Source organism: Xenopus laevis, chromosome 3S (assembly GCF_017654675.1).
Source record: "Xenopus laevis strain J_2021 chromosome 3S, Xenopus_laevis_v10.1, whole genome shotgun sequence".
NCBI lineage: Eukaryota > Metazoa > Chordata > Amphibia > Anura > Pipidae > Xenopus > Xenopus laevis.
This window is the reverse complement of record NC_054376.1, coordinates 3,843,596-3,862,724: the sequence shown is the minus strand read 5'-3', so window position 1 is coordinate 3,862,724 and position 19,129 is coordinate 3,843,596. Positions and strand designations below refer to the sequence as shown.

The window sequence follows — 19,129 nt, the reverse complement described above, 5'->3', positions numbered from 1 at the left end:
TTCCCACAGTCGCCCCCATCTTTCTTTTCCCTACTGATTCCAAACACATGAGATTAAACATCCCAAATATGGAATTTTCATGGTGCCAAGCGTTTTTGCACAAGAGACGGCTGGGCTAGGAACCAAATCTTACAGAAGCCCGTGCAGACCACCATGGATGACCAATATTTAAACAGGTTTGGGGGAAGGGCGATGGTCTGCCAATTCCAGGTCTGACATGGACATCTGCTCTTACAAACTGGAGAAAGGTTGGTTGCAAAAAGTCTATAGAGATGCCACAAGATTACCCGGAAGCTAAACCACAATGGTAGCACTAAGGGTAGATAACCCTGCCAATAATCCAATTTAATTTCCAACCCTCGATGGTCCTTTGTGCACAAATTATTAGAGAGAAACCTTGGCACCTGTGCCTTGAAACCATTCATTAGCTCATTGTACAACCCATTCAACCATTGATGAGGGTTTGGGGGAATGGTGATGGTCTTCCAATTCCAGGTCTGACATGGACATCTGCTCTTACTAAATTAAGAAAGGTTGGCTGCAAGAAGTCTATAAAGATGCCACAAGATCAGCTGGAAGCTAAACCACCATCATAGCACTAAGGGTAGATAACCCTGCCAATAGTCTAATGACGGAACCTCAAAGGTCCTTTATGCACATATTATTAGACAAAAACCTTGGCACCTGTGCCTTTAAACCATTCATTAGCTTATTGTGCAACCCATTCAACCATTAATGAGGCTTTGGGGGAAGGGCGATGGTCTGCCAACCCAATTCTAGGTCTGACATGGACATCTGCTCTTACAAACTGGAGAAAGGTTGGTTGCAAGAAGTCTACAGAGATTCCACAAGATGAGCTGGAAGCGAAGGAAGCACTAAGGGTAGATAACCCTGCCAATGATCTAATGTCCGACCCTGGATGGTCCTTTGTGCACAAATTATTACATATAAACCTTGGCACCTGTGCCTTGAAACCATTAATTCGATCCCATTCAATATATGAGGCTTTGGTGCTTCAAATCCAATGGGAAAACCATTCATGGGGACAAAGTTCCAAACTCAAAAACTCCAAAAGGTTCTTACTGGGCAACAACCACCTAAAAACCTGCTTAAGGGTAAGGTCACACTGGGCGATTCGGGGAGATTTAGTCGCCTGCCGACTAATCGTCTCGTCTTTGCGGCGACCAATCTCCCCAAACGCCCAGTGTGACCTTACCCTAAAAGGCAACTCTTGAAAGAGATGATAGGCTTGGCCTTAAAGGCACAGCTAAAACAAAAGATAGAACTAGACAGGAGAACAAATGTGGAGTATGTCCTGGAAAGCCACAAGGTAACGTGTTCCCCCGTGTAGCAGATACCAGATTGTCTACTGATCGTCGTGCATTAGAGACTGGAGAGTCGGGAGATTTATATCGGGTAATGTGTGGGTGTCGCTGCAGATGCTGATTAAAAGGACAGATTCTTATTTAATATTCCATAAATGGTTCTCCAGTGGAAACAACTCATGGGATCCCCCAAGATGCCCACACGCAGGCAAATTTGGCTAATTATTCAGCATGAAGAGATGCCAATGTGCAGATCTTTCCAAGCGGGGTCAGCTTTAGGCTGTAATGCAGTTTAGGTGAAGATTCCCAGAGAACAGAGTTGCTTGCTTGGGTGTTTGTGTATTGGATGCCATGAATGAGGATCCAGGGAAGGCAAAAGGAGTGAGAAATGATTACCTGAGATAATGGCGGGATCCATCCAGCTGCCAGAGCTGTCCCAGTTCAAGCTGTTGGTGGTGGCAGTGTTGGACGTTGGCGCACTGTGGGTGGCGTTGGAGGGGGTAGAAGCATTGGAAAGCCCACCAAAGTTGATGTTAATGTTGGGTAGAAGTGCCTTTAGCCCGTCCTGCCATTCCTTCATATTTAAACCCTCTATTGAATTGCTGTGGTCTGGGAAATTTGCCAAAATAAAAAAAATTTGAAAAAAGAAAAAATATTAAAAATTAATCTTCTCTTTAGGGTCAATTTATTCTTTGAAATAGTCATGCTTTTGGCCTAGAAGTTTCTTATTGAACGAGCCAACACTTCGGCTGCTACTGTATATTGAATGGACGGGACGGCCGAACCTCAGAAATGGGCAACCCCTTGGCTTATATGGGGGCCACGCGTTGGCTTGTTGGAAATTAAACATTAAAAAAGATTTTAAAAAATCAAAAGAAAACCCATAAATTATCATGTAAACCTTGGATATAGGTGATGTTCTGAGCCTTAATCCCCATAAGCAACTCTTTCTCATGATGGCCAAGTGTTGTGTCCAACCCCTTTGTATTTTAGTGCTCTTAATGCAATAGAGAGATGGGCTTAAGAGCTTGTACATCATAGCAGGTATTGGCCGTCAATTCAAACTGTCAACCAAAAGGGCCTACGGACTCATGTGCAATAGGAATGTTCCAAAAAAAGTACATGGTCACCTGAAGACCACAATGGACCATATACATGGTCTGTGGTCAACTGAGAAACAAAGGTCCCTGCATGACCCAATCATGACCTATGGGCTGTATTGTGTTTGGTGAGCAATCTTTAAATATATGTGGAAGCCCCACAAATAGAAGCCCCAAAACATGGGCAAATTCAGACCTTGAAAGGCAGGGTCAGTGTAGTGGGAACATTATTTGATAAGCTCTGTAGAGTAAACCGGGAACCCTCTGCTGGGAGCGAAGACCCTAATAGAGATCAAATTAAAAAAATATGGGCAAGAAGTGATTTCATGTCGAAAAAACAAAATAAATAGTTTAGGGGTTATCTGTCTTTGAAGGTCCTAAGTCTGGTCAAAAAGGACCTTTTCCTTGGTCTGATTGAGCGTAAGGGTCATTGAGGGTTGTAGATCGTTTTTGGAGCTACAAGTGACAGATACATGGTCCTTCATCCATGAAAATTCAGTCACGGTGTCGCCTCCATCTCTGACGGGAGCAAAGCAATTTGATATACATTAGGGAGAACATGGCAGAGCTGGAGAAGACACTATTTATTAGGTTGTCTTGTTGGTAAGACTTGGTTGGACTGAGGGTTGTCACAATGGGGCTGCCCTAAACCCTTCCCTACATAGAAGGGTAACTCAAGTTGGCCATAGAAGTAGCAAACGTGTATCTTGGGTGGATAAACCGAACTGGCATCTTTTTAACACTGAAAGTCGATGGTCTGAAAGTGTCATCTGCTAAGAGAAGGCGTGAGGAGGAGGAGCCACAACTCCCCATCACTTCCTGCTGTTCTGATCGTTTCCTGCCGACAGCGAATGGCTATTTATTTGGGGTTTCCGACGTGGAGGGGAACAATACATTTTAGACGCGTGTTTATCTGTAAAGGCACATTTTTGGCAATTTTTGTTTTAATCAGCACCTGCTTTTAAATTGTGCCCCACCCAGGGGATAAAAGTGTTATTTTTATATGTTGATATTTGGGTAAGGGATCCATACTCCACATTTATTCTGAACACAAAGCTGCAGATCTGGAACAACTGTTCCGGGGTGGAGGTGGGAGATTAAAACACACAAGCACAATTAGGGGAAGGTAACAGCAGGTTGGAAGCCTTCAGGACCATAAATACAGGATGGGAGCAAATATCTGATTGGCCGCCATAAAGGAAAAGTCGACATTAACGCAGTTGATCGCAAGACAATAGAAAATTACCCAAGAAACCAGGCAGAAGGGAAGATGAACGGTAGAGGCCTTGAGTAGAAGTGGACCTGCTGTGGACAACTTTGAAGATCTGCTATAGGGCTACTGACCATCTGGGCCAATACAGTTCCACAGTATAAAAAAAAGCTCTTTTTTTTGGCTTTAACTCCCACTAAAATGGCCATAATCAACCATTCTATTTTGCACATATGGTTGGCCAGAACACCAAAAAAAAGAGTGACAAACATTTTCAATTTAGCCACTGACTCCCAAAAGGCAACCATGTCGTTGGTTAGTCTTTCCCTTTAACCTTGTTCAGCCAAGAACAGCCCCATCAGCAGGGAAAACCATATTGCTTGACTGTCGCTATACAGGTATGGGACCTGTTAACCAGAATGCTCGGGACCTGGGGTTTTTCTGGATAACGGATGTTTCCATAATTTGGATCTTCACATCTTAAGTCTACAAGAAAATCATATAAACATTAAATAAAGCCAATAGGCTGGTTTTGCCTCCAATAAGGATTAATTATATCTTAGTTGGGATCAAGTACAAGTTACTGTTTTATTACTACACAGAAAAATTAAATCGTTTTTTAAAATTTGGAATATTTGGATAAAATGGAATTTATGGGAGACGGCCTTTCCGTTATTCTGAGTTTTCTGGATAACGGGTTTCTGGATAATGGAATCCCATACCTGTATATGGCCTCCTTGGAAGGGCAGTTTTAACGAGCTGAGAGAACAGTGCTTAAAGGAGAACTAAACCCTAAAAATGAATGTGGCTAAAAATGTCCTATTTTATATAGTGAACTTATTGCACGAGGCTAAAGTTTGAGCTTGTCAATAGCAGCAATGATCCAGGACTTCAAACTTGTCACAGGGGGTCACCATCTTGGAAAGTGTCTGTGACACTCACATGCTCAGTGGGCTCTGATTGGCTGTTGAGAAACTTAGGGCTCGTCACTAATTATCCAGCAGAAAATGAGCTTCCCTGGCTGTAAGCTGATGCTACAGGTTTGCTGATTACCGTATATACTTGAGTATAAGCCGTCCCGAGTATAAGCCGAGCTACCTAATTTTACCTCCAAAAACTGGGAAAATGACTCGAGTATAAGCCTAGGGTGAGAAATGCAGCAGCTTCTGGTAAGTTTCAATCAAAAAATTGAGGGTTTCTGCTCCCATTGGAGGTGCCGGCGTCTCGTTTTTGGATGCCGGCGACCATTCTTGGATGCCGGAGAATATTCTTGGAGACTATTCTAGGACCCCAGCGACTATTCTTAGACCGTTTTTGCGCTTGACCCGAGTATAAGGCGAGGTAGAGTTTTTCAGCATATTTTGGGAGCTGAAAAAAATCGGCTTATACTCGAGTATATACGGTATTAAATTCTGATGCTAATTGCACTGGTTTCTGTGCTGCCATGTAGTAATTATGTGTATTAATTACTAATCAGCCTTATATTGTGACATTTCTATTCTATGTGTACTGTATATTGTGAGTGGGTCCCTAAGCTCAGTAAGTGACAGCAGCACAGAGCATGTGAATCAGTGAATCAGCAGAAAAGAAGATGGGGAGCTACTGGGGCATCTTTGGAGACACAGATCTTTACTGCTAAAGGGCTGTGGTTGCCTTGGGCTGGTACAGAAGCACAAAACATCATGTACAACATTTCTACCTACTTCTTTAGTTAGGCTTTAGTTCTCCTTTAATCCCTAGCAGTGCCAAATAGTGCTCTTACCTGAATTCAACGGGTTCTGGTTCTGGTTAGATCACAAAAACTTTGGCATACAAGTTACTTGCGCAATAGCGTAACCATATTCCTTGGCAAATAGCTCAAGAGGCAAAGTGGGTGCTTGATCCAACCTACCTGCTACAGTGATACCTCCTAGGCCTGTGTTGTGTTGAGGAGGATGTGACAAGTCCAAGAAATTACTGTTTGAGGTTGGGTTTGCCGTGTGATTCAAGTGCATGATGTTATTGCGAGGAAAGGCCACCCAGGGATACCGTGCCGCCTGCCCGGGAAAACTGAATGAATTGTAAACCGCTCTGTGATGAAACGGTGGGAACCTCTGAGGCAAAACTGAGAAGGTGCTGGCGATGGAGTTGGCGTTGGAGGCCGGGGTGGGATGGAGGAAGCCGGAGCTCGGACCTTTGGGGGCCAGGTGAGGATTCGGGTTCTGAACAGACGTGGGTGAAAGGGAGGGCTGATCTTGGACAGACAGTTCTTTCTCAATCAAGTCTGCTAAGGCTTTGCGGGTGATATCGAAGGGGTCGAAACCCAGGTCGTCCTCTTGTTGTTTAGACGAGCCAAAGCCGAACGCCGCTTGCCAGTCTGTAGAAGACGACACGGGAATCGTTTCTGAGGAAAGACGAGAAAACGTAAGTGGCAGTTGCACATGCAAAGAATCAACATGAGAGACTTCTAGAGGTTTCATTCTGTATTTGTGTCTGTGGGAAGCCAATGTAGCAGCACACACAGGCCAATGATTCACAGTCCAATAACAATACTGACAGTTGTCTGATCCCCATCGTAATGTTTTAAATAGTCAACCCCATAAAATAACTATTGTAGTGTGGGCCAAACAGAACCTGCCCACTCCTTTGTGGGTCGCCGGCGGGTGTGGGTTGAGCTCTTCTTACTGCGACCTTCCAAATGCTGGCTTCCGGGTTGAGTTTTTATAGACGTGCGACTCTCGTCCCGCCCCTTTTGTGATGTCATCGGTGGGGCGGGTCTATAAAAGAGACCGGGAAGTCTGGCTCAGAGGGAGCGGGTGGTGGGAGGTCGGGTTGCACGGGGGGGTCGGGAAAAGCCCAACCAACCCATCACTATTTTGTAGTTGTTTTCATTATCCATTTACTAAAATTCACATTTTTAAATCAAAAATTAGTGTCACACTTCCCGGTAGCAAATAGTCAAGCCAGAAAACCGACTCTCGAAACGCTTACGAGACATTTCTCAGCAGTTTTCGGCTTCTACGGAGCAGGATTCCAGGAGCGGAGCTCAGATGGCAACCCAAGTACCGAATTGTAACAGCGATGCACAAAATTGTATTGTGTAATACAATGTTTCTTTTCTGCATGTCGAGTATTTTATAAATATATATTTATATTTTATTACAGGTATTGGACCTGTTATCCAGAATGCCCAGGACCTGGGAGTTTACTGATAACAGATCTTTCCAAAAGTCTACTAGAAAATCATATAAACATGAAATAAACCCAATAGTCTGGTTTTGCTTCCAATAAGGATTAATTATATCTTAGTTGGGATCAAGTACAAGCGACTGTTTTATTATTACACAGAAAAAGGAAATCATTTTTAAAAATTTGAATTATTTTGGATAAAATGGAGTCTGTGGGAGAGGGCCTTTCTGTAATTTGGAGCTTTCTGGATAACAGGTTTCTGGATAATGGACTGCAGTTGATTTTGGGGCAAATTTCCCCTTTAAAGCACTGCCTGTACAAGACACTATCACTTACCTGATGTGAAGAGGCTCTGTGGTTCAGGAGCTGTTGGCCACTCGCTGGACGTCTGTGGGGAACTGGGAAAGGGAGGGAGGCCGCTGGGGATGGGGTTTGGGTGCCGGAAATTGTCGGAGAACAAAGACTGTGATTCCGTCATGGCGTCTTCAAACGGGGACCGTGCGCTGTGATTGGCAGAGCTGATGGGGGCGGAGGGATTAGGTTTTGATAACCCTGGCGGCGGTGACGGCGTGTCGCTTGTTAATATCTAAAAAAATTTAAAAGAAGGGAGGAAAGAGCGATATTATAGACGTGGGTTAAAAAAGGGAATTTTTTATTTTCTATTGTAATACTTCACATTAAAAGGGGTTGTTCACCTTTGAGTTAACTGTTAGTATGATGTAGAGAGGGATATTCTGAGACAATTTATTGGTTTTTATTTTTTATGTTTTTTTACTCATTTCGCAGCTCTCTAGTTTGTAATTTCAAGGTTGTTGCTAGGACCCAAATTCCCCTAGCAACCATGCATTGATTTGAATAAGAGAGACTGGAATATGAATAGGAGAGTATGTTTTTTTATGTGGGATCAGTGACGCCCCCCCCCCATTTGAAAGCTGGAAAAAGGGGGCCCAGTCTGAAGGTCAGTTAGGGGGAGATTTGGGGTGAGTTCCTTTTTGTACCCTGGGTACCCCTGTAACTATAGCAGGGTGACCCCCAATGTTTCTATATATCTGTAACCTTGTTATGAGCTAAGGGGGCCCAGTCTGAAGGCCAGTTAGGGGGAGATTTGGGGTGAGTGTTTATTTGTGCCCTGGGTACCCCTGGAACTATAGCAGGGTGACACCCCAATGTTTCTATATATCTGTAACCTTGTTATGAGCTAAGGGGGCCCAGTCTGAAGGTCAGTTAGGGGGAGATTTGGGGTGAGTGTTTATTTGTACCCTGGGTACCCCTGGAACTATAGCAGGGTGACACCCCAATGTTTCTATATATCTGTAACCTTGTTATGAGCTAAGGGGGCCCAGTCTGAAGGTCAGTTAGGGGGAGATTTGGGGTGAGTGCTTATTTGTACCCTGGGTACCCCTGGAACTATAGCAGGGTGACACCCCAATGTTTCTATATATCTGTAACCTTGTTATGAGCTAAGGGGGCCCAGTCTGAAGGCCAGTTAGGGGGAGATTTGGGGTGAGTGTTTATTTGTGCCCTGGGTACCCCTGGAACTATAGCAGGGTGACACCCCAATGTTTCTATATATCTGTAACCTTGTTATGAGCTAAGGGGGCCCAGTCTGAAGGTCAGTTAGGGGGAGATTTGGGGTGAGTGTTTATTTGTACCCTGGGTACCCCTGGAACTATAGCAGGGTGACACCCCAATGTTTCTATATATCTGTAACCTTGTTATGAGCTAAGGGGGCCCAGTCTGAAGGTCAGTTAGGGGGAGATTTGGGGTGAGTGTTTATTTGTACCCTGGGTACCCCTGGAACTATAGAAGGGTGACACCCCAATGTTTCTATATATCTGTAACCTTGTTATGAGCTAAGGGGGCCCAGTCTGAAGGTCAGTTAGGGGGAGATTTGGGGTGAGTGTTTATTTGTACCCTGGGTACCCCTGGAACTATAGCAGGGTGACACCCCAATGTTTCTATATATCTGTAACCTTGTTATGAGCTAAGGGGGCCCAGTCTGAAGGTCAGTTAGGAGGAGATCTTAGGGGGTGCATAATGCTTCCCATTTCACAAATAAATAGGAGTGATAGGAGTTGACTATAAACTCTACCAACAATCTGACCCATTTTGCAGAGAACACACCAATAATTTCCGTACCTGTTGCAGGTTATCTCCGTTGCCTATACTTAACGACTCTGAAGATTTGTCGATGGAACTAAAAAGGAAAGATACAGCAATGAAGCAATATATATCATTATGCCTTGTTTGTTACATTTGAATCTGAATTTAAAGGTTTAGTAAAAAAATAAATAAAGGCACTTTTCAGACTTGCTCTGCTATTAAAGGCATTAGTCAGCAGCAATTTCATATAAGGTAGGAGAAAACACAGCAATTGGGAAACAATAAACACATTCAGACGAATAAAACTCAAAACTGTCCATTTGACATCAATGTGTAACGCAGGATGAACGACATCTCTATATACAAACGAACGGAATGAGACAGGAGACATGGGATATTAATAACAAAGGATCTACATCTGGGGCTGCCATGATCAACAATGAAGGGGAAAAAGGGCTTTGCTTGTGCGACTGGCGCTGAAAGATCAGTTGGAAGAATTTGACAATGTTTAACCAGATTGTACCAATTCCCCAGTTGGTAGATTCCTTCCACGTTCAGTTTGAACCTTTTCGGTGATCGAAGGGCTTTAACGTGGTCATGGAGAGCTGGTGACCGTCTCAAGTTGTACTTTGATGAGGCCCAATGGGTTTACTCTATGGGGTCACACAGTGGAGACTGGATATTGGCGCATTTCATTAAGGGACTTGTGCCCAAACAGGCTCCTGCGCCTCAACACAGTTGCCATTTTTTGACTTTTGAGGAATGGCACCCAACTGTGCATACTCACACCAGGAAAACTGTCCTTGGCACCCAACTGAGGGCATTTGGAGAAGGTCCTGCTTATTTTGACAAATACAGGAAAAAACCCGCCCCCCACTTAGCACCGTCCTGGATACATCTGTGTTGGGGTTTACCATATAGGAACTTAATGCAAGCCACCCAAAAGCAGACACTCTAGGCATGGGCCTTCAGGTGCCTTTATAGTTAATAAAGCCCTACCTGGGGTACCAGCACCCACACCGGATTTTGATAAATATCTAGCCTTTCTCCAACGATATGGGAACCAAACTGAACCACCCAATCCTCATTTTCATAATGTTTGTATAATAAAGGGAGGGGAGGTTTGAATCCACGTGAAAAGCATGCCTAAAAGATCCGCCAAGTCACATGCCTGAAGGCCCCCACACAGAGACCGGGTCGGCAGCTTATTGGCCCATGTGTGGGGTCATCTGAAGGGTGTCCCCGATCAATATCTGCCGGAAAGTCGGCCAGATGCCGATGGACAGGGTAAAAAAATCCCGTCTGTTAGTCGATGTGATCCCGCAATCCGACTGCCCGTATGGCCTCCATTCTGACCTGATGATATGCCCACCTCAATATGGGTATATCAGAGAGAGATCGCCAAACGAGTGGATCTCCCGGTGTATGGCCACCTTTAAGGTCAGATTAAGTCGGCAGCTTATTAGACAGTGTATGGGGCCCTCCAACGGGCTTCCCCAATCGATATCTGTCCAAAAGTTGGCCAGATGTCTATCAGCCATTGTATCGAGGATCACATTGATTCGTTGATGCGGTCCTCAATACTTCTCCTTGTTGTGATCCAATCGTGGCCAGATATCGGCCACCTCAAGGTGATCTCTGTACGTATGACCACCTTTAAAGCCACATGATGTGAAGGGTTTGGATTCAGCCAAATCCTGTTGGAAAAGGCTTGGATTTAGCCGAATCTCAAGCTGAATCTGGCATTCACTGGGATAGACTAGAGTGAATCAATGCACGCCAGACTTGTGCCTAGTGAATCTGATACAAACGCCATTTGATTGGGCCCTCCGCTGCAAACACAAACAAAACAGAAGAAAAAGAAAACTAGTAGAAGGAAGTTGAACGCTTTGGTAAACTGGCTGAATTTTCCCATAATCCATAAAAAAGGGAAATTGGTAACATCACAGTATCAAGCATGATGATGAAAATCACTTGTTCAACGAGAAAATCCCAAGGGATCATGGTTACTTGGAGGATGATCATCTACTTGCAAGTTGTTAAAAAATAAAAGGGGTGGGGGTTAGTATCGATTGCACTAAACAGGGAACGGTCCAATCAAAGCTGTCTGGACAACTAGGTCATCGAAAGGAAAGGAGACCAGGCCTTGATGAAGAGGAGAAGAGATCATTCTCAACGAGCAAGCAATGAGTGATTGGGTGGAGAAGAGTAGGGATGAAACATTACAGTCACAGGGTGAGGTTTGAAATAATAAAGGAATTATTTCCAATTAACTAATACACGTGAACCTTATTGGCATTGATTCTATCCCAATAGCTGGGGAGACATAAGCTCTACTTTAAACAAAAAATAAACCCTACTCTTGGACACGGACTCCTTCAATTGGGTTATGTAGAAAAAGGTGCATCATCTATCTATAGCTGAGCTTCTAGAAACACCTATAAATCACATACCCAATTGTACAGATTCAAAGGAAGACGTGTCACTCATAAATTTCTAAAGAATTGATGGATTCTGGGACTTGAAGCCCTTCTGCTTTCCATAGTGGGTGATGTACAGATTCTTTCAATAGAGAGACTTCAAGTCCCAGAATTCATGACTTTACAATGAAACAATGGTTTGTAAAACACTGTGAGCCTAAGGGGGAGTTGGAATATGACTACAAGTTCCTGAAATTAGGAAATATGAATTGAATCAACATCCATGGCCTCCTCCAAGACTAGAGTTAAATGTATTACAAGGTACAAGACCTGGAATTTACACATCCACGTACCTTGTATCGTCCTCTATCCCCCTGCCAAATTTGGCAACATTGTGTTCAGCGGATTCCCAAAACAGCCTAAAATTTGTAAAAAAAACACAATGTTTTCAGAACCACAAAAGAAAGAGGTATGTGTGTGTGGGGGGGGGGCCTACATTTTGAGTTCAAGCTAATTGAAAGGAAGAAGATCTCTAGGGGGGAAATGACAAGTCCCAGTAGGAAGGGTTGTCCATGAATTAAGAACTTAAAGAGTGGAGAGTTAACTAGGGATTTGCTAAATACTCTCCAGCATGGACCTTCAACATGAGACCCTGACCTCCCACTTTCCTATTGGCAGTGATTGGGTGCTGGTAGTTATAGTTCACGTATGCCTAATGGAGTTATAAGGGACTAAGAGGAGAAGCAAAAAGCAGTATTAGATGTAAGAGGGAGAGGTCAACACACGTCGTAGGGGTGGGAATCAATGGAACAAGGAGAGGGTTGAGAGTGAACCACCTAAATGCAGGGAGGTAGTTCAATTACCCAAAGTCTGAGTCGGGACCGTCCGGAGTCATGTGGTCAGGATCTAGGCCATTGTCTAAAATAGGAGGCGACTTCCTGTGTTCGAGTCCATTGGCTGATCTGTTTGAATTCTGTAAGGACGGCCAGGCGTCTTTGTTATTACTGTTGGGTCTAAAAGAAGGACACGACAGACGGACAAAATATAAAAACAAAAGAGAAAAATAAAAACCATGAAGGAATAAACAAATCCGTAGTCAAGGCCTAAATAAACGGATTAGAAAAAAAAGAAAGAGAAAAGAACAGTGGAACGGAGGTACACGGATTGATAAAGATGATACACGGGATGTACTCAGAATGTAAGTGAATCTTTCAGCAAATTTTCGAATTTTAGATCATCTAAAGCCATTTATGGTCATACTGGACCTAAGCAATGTTCAACTTCCTCCTAAGAGAAAAACATCAATACAAAGCTGATATCCCATTGGAAAACACGTAAAGAGCAACAGCCATTCAGTCCTTGTTGAGAAAAGTTTACCACTGCAACAGGCTCAAAGTTCAGGGAATCCGATTACTATTGTACTACAGGTACTGCCCAAATACTGGCACGGTTTCATTCTACAAGTGGCAATAATGCATTACCAATGCAAGAAAAAGTAAATCTTCGAGCTCATTTTCTTCTCTGCAACCTGAAAGCCTCTTAATTGTGTGTATTCCTTTAAATTCCTCTTATTTTTGAGAATTCCAATCAGCTTCTCATTCTTCCTACACATAGCTATAACAACTCAGTATGATGTTATGCTGACATACATAGAAACCGCTGTCTTGTTCTTATAACTTCATGTGTTCTCGTGGGACCTTTGTTAGAAGGACTCCCCAGGAACTCAACAGCCTTCATTTCAAGGACTTCCCAGGAACCTTCATTAGAAAGACATACCAGGAACTTTCTTTAGAAGGACTTCCCAGCAACTCAACAGCCCTCATTAGAAAGACTTCTCAGGAATCTTCATTGGAAGGATTTCCCCAGGAACCGAACAGACTTCATTACAAGGACTTCCCAAGAAAACAACATCCGTCATTACAAGGACTTCCCAGGAAGCCTAACAGCCTTCACTACAAGGACTCCCCAGGAAACATCATTAGAGAAGAACTTCCCAGGAACCTTCATTAGAGAAGGACTTCTCCAGGTACCCAACAGCCTTCATTAGAAACACTTTGCAGGAAATCACCAGCCCTCATAAGAAGGATTTCCCAGGAACATTCATTAGAAGCATTTCCCCAGGAACACAACAGCCTTCATTAGAAGGACTTCCCAGGAACCTTCATTAGAAGGACTTCCTCAGGAATCTTCATTAGAAGGACTTCCTCAGGAACCTTCATTAGAAGGACTTCCTCAGGAACCTTCATTAGAAGGACTTCCTCAGGAACCTTCATTAGAAGGAATTCCCAGGAACCTTCATTTGAAGGACTTCCCAGGAACCCAAAAGTCCTCATTACAAGGACTTCCCATGAACACAAAAGCCCTCATTACAAGGACTTCCCAGGAACCTTAATTAGAGAAGGACTTCACAGGAACCTTCATTAGAAGGGCTTCCCCAGGAACCCAACAGCCTTCATTAGAAGGACTTCCCAGGAACCTTCATTAGAAGGACTTCCTCAGGAACCTTCATTAGAAGGACTTCCTCAGGAACCTTCATTAGAAGGAATTCCCAGGAACCTTCATTTGAAGGACTTCCCAGGAACCCAAAAGTCCTCATTACAAGGACTTCCCATGAACACAAAAGCCCTCATTACAAGGACTTCCCAGGAACCTTAATTAGAGAAGGACTTCACAGGAACCTTCATTAGAAGGGCTTCCCCAGGAACCCAACAGCCTTCATTAGAAGGACTTCCCAGGAACCTTCATTAGAAGGACTTCCTCAGGAACCTTCATTAGAAGGACTTCCTCAGGAACCTTCATTAGAAGGACTTCCTCAGGAACCTTCATTAGAAGGACTTCCTCAGGAACCTTCATTAGAAGGACTTCCTCAGGAACCTTCATTAGAAGGAATTCCCAGGAACCTTCATTTGAAGGACTTCCCAGGAACCCAAAAGTCCTCATTACAAGGACTTCCCATGAACACAAAAGCCCTCATTACAAGGACTTCCCAGGAACCTTAATTAGAGAAGGACTTCACAGGAACCTTCATTAGAAGGGCTTCCCCAGGAACCCAACAGCCCTCATTAGAAGGACTTCACAGGGACCTTCATTAGAGAAGGACTTCCCAGGAACCTTAGAGAAGGACTTCCCCAGGAACCCGACAGCCTTCATTAGAAAGACTTCCCAAGAACCCAAAAGCCCTCATTAGAAGGACTTCACAGGAACCTTCATTAGAAGGGCTTCCCCAGGAACCCAACAGCCCACATTAGAAGGACTTCAGAGGAACCTTCATTAGAAGGGCTTCCCCAGGAACCCAACAGCCCTCATTATAAGGACTTCATAGGGACCTTCATTAGAAGGGCTTCCCCAGGAACCCAACAGCCCTCATTAGAAAGATTTCACAGAACCCTTCATTAGAAGGGCTTCCACAGGAACCCAACAGCCCTCATTAGAAGGACTTCCCCAGGACAACCCTACTGCTTTGTGTTCTCCTACTCCTAAGTAGATCTGGTCTGGCAAACTCTGTGAGAGGCATGTCCTTATCCCTGGTGTCTCTCACTATGTGGTTCTACATGGAGCAAACACAGGGAAAGTAAATATTCCACTTGGATAAAATTTGTATGAAATATTTTTTAAAACCCCTCTGAGCTGAAGGCAGGTAAAATCTTTGAAAATGGTCGTTTGGCATATCACACAGACTCAGGCGGGGAAATCACGAAACACAATAAAAGACAAGACAAGACACTACGTTAGCCAGGGTGCAGTTACCAATAGCAACCAACCAGCAGCTAGCATTTATTGGGCAAAGATTTAAAAGGAAATAGCTTATTGGTTGCTATGGGTTACGACTCTGGGACAAACATGTTTGTATGTTTTTTTTAACATATAAGGGGGTGAGCACCATAATGAATATATTGCTAGAAATAATAACACAGAGGATTTTACCAGAACCTTATTTTTATTCCCTCTTTCTCTACCGGGTTTCGAACCCCGAAAGCTATAGAAGGGGACGGGAGGGCTGCTGCTGCCTGTACTTACACATCATACCTCTGTAGCGCTGTCACTTTGTTCTTGTTCTTGTCCACTGTACCCGTAGATAGTTGCAAGAAGTTTGGATTTAATTTGTAGAGTTCTTGTAGCAGCTTCTGTTCATATTCCTGATGTTTCCCTGCCTGGAAAGGCACAAAGAAATTACTGTGACAAAGCGGAGACCAACATCTTGGGTCAAATGCAGAAAAAATGAGATGTTTTCCCAAAAATGGTTTCTGACTCATGAAATAATGTAGCAACAGTACGGTAACAGCAGTGCAGAGTGCTTGCTTCAAGCTGGCTATTCGTCCGTGTACAAATTATATTTAAATCCCATGTGTATTACGCAGGCACAGGGTAAATGACGTTATAAACAGTATAACTGATCAAACAACCCCTCTACTGCAAACTATAACTCACTGAGGGGTTGTTCTGTGACCATATAAAGGCACAAGGCTGCAGGCTGAGTTATACAGGGAACTCTGAGTATCACTCATGTATTATAAGGGATAATGTACCCCCTACTGTAAATGATAAGGATATTAGAAGTCACTGAGGGGTTGTTCTGTGACCATATAAAGGCACAAGGCTGCAGGCTGAGTTATACAGGGAACTCTGAGTATCACTCATGTATTATAAGGGATAATGTACCCCCTACTGTAAATGATAAGGATATTAGAAGTCACTGAGGGGTTGTTCTGTGACCATATAAAGGCACAAGGCTGCAGGCTGAGTTATACAGGGAACTCTGAGTATCACTCATGTATTATAAGGGATAATGTACCCCCTACTGTAAATGATAAGGATATTAGAAGTCACTGAGGGGTTGTTCTGTGACCATATAAAGGCACAAGGCTGCAGGCTGAGTTATACAGGGAACTCTGAGTATCACTCATGTATTATAAGGGATAATGTACCCCTACTGTAAATGATAAGGATATTAGAAGTCACTGAGGGGTTGTTCTGTGACCATATAAAGGCACAAGGCTGCAGGCTGAGTTATACAGGGAACTCTGAGTATCACTCATGTATTATAAGGGATAATGTACCCCCTACTGTAAACGATAAGGATATTAGAAGTCACTGAGGGGTTGTTCTGTGACCATATAAAGGCACAAGGCTGCAGGCTGAGGATTCCGTTAAACAAAGAGGTTGATAAAATGTTAATCTAAGTAAGGCTGGCTATTATTTTGCAGTTGAGAATGAGACAATACAGAGAGACATGAGGAGTGTTAGCTGCAGGTGTGAGTATCTTACTATACATAGATCCCTAAACAAAAACATTGCTTAATTCCTTTGGCCTCCACCAAGCGCTAGAACATTTGGTCCTCCGTCCCAGTTCCTAAATACTTGTGCTCCCAAGGTGACCCCGTGCAGCTGCACTGCCTGTGCCTGAGGATTGAGAGCCGGTGCAGAAAGAGCCGGGGCTGTTATTGTGAGGCCGCCACTCGCTGGGTATACACAGCTGACATTAAGGACTATTAGCCAAGTCAATAGCAGCAGCAGTGCACAGATCAGCGAGTGCTGGACATACAATCACCGTGCAGCCCCTTTCACTTAAAGAGCAACTTCACCCAAAAACTGGATTGGCCCAATGAGAAAAAAATGTCCACACCCCAAGCTATGTGTATATGTAATGCAGTATATGTCTGCTCTCAGATTCTGACTCGAGAAGTCTGTCCTCTGCTACATTGTATCAGGAGTCAGAACCAGCGGTGCAGAAAATGTGAACAGCCAAACAGATGCTGCTTTCAATCACAGCAGCTATTTATACGTAAAGGAAACACTGAATCACTTTTATTTTTTCTTGGTGCTCCTTTTTATAAAAAAAAGTTGCAACGACCGAGGACAAAAAGTAGCTTTTTTTTCTCACCTGCATCTCCTCTTTTGTGAAACTCGCCGCCTCGTCCCCCAATTCATGCAAATACATACAGTCTGGCTTTGGACACTGCATATTCTTTAAGAAGTAGCTGCAGTATTTTGTAGTTCCTAACGATGCCTTTAAAATAAAGAGAGAGAACGAGTTAAGAGATCGTAGTGCGAAGTTTGATGGATTGCACCAGACATATGATCGGTAATACTTTGAGCATCTAAACTGGGTTAATCAAAGAATTGTTCAAGTAGCGTTCCCGGGAAGGAAACATTTCATGTCTGGTGGTTTTGCTGCAAATAGAACGATTAAAGAGAGTGTATTATCTGAGCACATGTAGAATTCAGAGATATTAGCAGTTTTAGACTGATAATACAACAGCCTTTCTTCTCAAAAACTCTTTCATAGAAGCAGCCAGATTCAGGGAGAAGCAAAGTGCAACAAAATATTAGGGCAGAGACACGCGCTCAGATTCGGGGAGATTAGTCGCCCATCGACAAATCTCTTCTTCTTCGGGCAACTAATTGCCCCTGGTATCCCGCTGGTTAGAGTGTAAATCGCCAGCGGGATGGAAATCAGGCGACTGGAAGTCCTTGGACCCCCCTTGTTGCAATATTGGCAAAAGCTGGTAAATGACTTCCAAGTCAGAAATTGACAGTTAGCCAGAGGGTGCCCAGAGAAATTTGATGCCATATGGGGCACCTAGTTAGATACAGGGGCTCTCCACCAATGAGGCGAGTTGCTCCACTCGCCTCAGGCGGCCGAGCCCCCCTGGTTACCAGGGGCGGCAAAAATGCCGCCCCTGGTAACTGAGAGCCGAATTTCCGGTTTTCAACCCGGAAATTCGGCTCTTCTAGTGCAGAGAGCACAACTAGCGTTGTGCAGCGCCCCGACCCCCTCCTGCACAGAAAATTTGAGCGCCGTGAGGAGGGTCGGCAACGGAAGGTCGCCTCAGGCGGCATAAAGGCGCTGGTTAGATATACAGTAGTATGGAAAATGGTTGTAATCCTGTATAGTTGTAATTGATACCCCTGCCTCACCCCTCTTCTTTTCTCCTCTATTTCTTTTTCTCATTTTATTGTTAAAAATTGCAAAATTAAAAAATAAAAATAAAAGATGCCTAACAAGAGCTGCTGGGGGCAACTACTGTTCTAGGGCTGCTGCCCCTCTGGGCTGGTACAGTAAGTACAGTATATAAAATACACCATTTCTAGACATTTATGTTTATATTTATTTTCTATTTGGGTTTTGATCCCATTTAAATAAAAGAAATGTTTCCCGTACCTTTAGCGTTCTCCCATCTACTACCACATTGTTGACACACTGTATGGCTCGAAGGGCATCTTCTGACCGGATGTATGTGACGTAAGCACTGGCACTTGGACCCTACAGGGAAAATAAATGCAGAGCATTAAATAAACATCTGATATATCTCACCGAAGACTGACTGTATCGGACGCTCACCATCCAGCTGGTAGACTCGTGGTGCATTCTGGGTACAATTAAGCAGCCGAGTGGTGAGTACAGGGGGTATACGCAACATTACAGTACAGGTATGGGATCCGTTTTCCAGAAACCTGTAATCCAGAATGCTCCGAATTACAGAAACACTGTCTCCCATAGGGGCAAATTCACTTCGCCAGGCGTAGTTTCGCCAGCGCTCCGCAAATTCACTAAAATCCGAAGTTGCGCACAGGGGTACCGTAAGTTTGCGAAGTTGCGCTAGCGTTGATTCGCCAAGCGAAGCGAAGTTTCGCTAGCGATGGTTCATTTGCATACGGCGCCAAATTCAAATTTCAATGGAGGAATACGTATCAGCACTACAAATGCCTAGAAAAATTTCAAAACATCAAATAAAAATTTTTTATTTTGCCCTACACATGTGCCCACTGTATAGTTAAGTTGCCATGAGTCAGGAAATGTAG

General features: G+C 43.8%; 1 protein-coding gene across 7 annotated transcripts in view; it reads right to left on the bottom strand.

Annotated features, from left to right (window-relative positions):
- cnot4.S (CCR4-NOT transcription complex subunit 4 S homeolog) overlaps positions 1 to 19,129 on the bottom strand; it is a 51,079-nt gene that overhangs the window by 1,737 nt on the left and 30,213 nt on the right. The window contains exons 5-13 of one of the 7 annotated variants that reach the window (XM_018254078.2): positions 18,489 to 18,590; positions 17,208 to 17,333; positions 15,344 to 15,477; positions 12,190 to 12,339; positions 11,680 to 11,745; positions 8,943 to 9,000; positions 7,140 to 7,389; positions 5,527 to 6,018; positions 1,722 to 1,934 (exon numbers count right to left, since the gene is read on the bottom strand). In XM_018254078.2, coding sequence (XP_018109567.1) covers positions 1,722 to 1,934; positions 5,527 to 6,018; positions 7,140 to 7,389; positions 8,943 to 9,000; positions 11,680 to 11,745; positions 12,190 to 12,339; positions 15,344 to 15,477; positions 17,208 to 17,333; positions 18,489 to 18,590 — 1,591 coding nt within the window. 7 annotated transcript variants of the gene reach the window in all.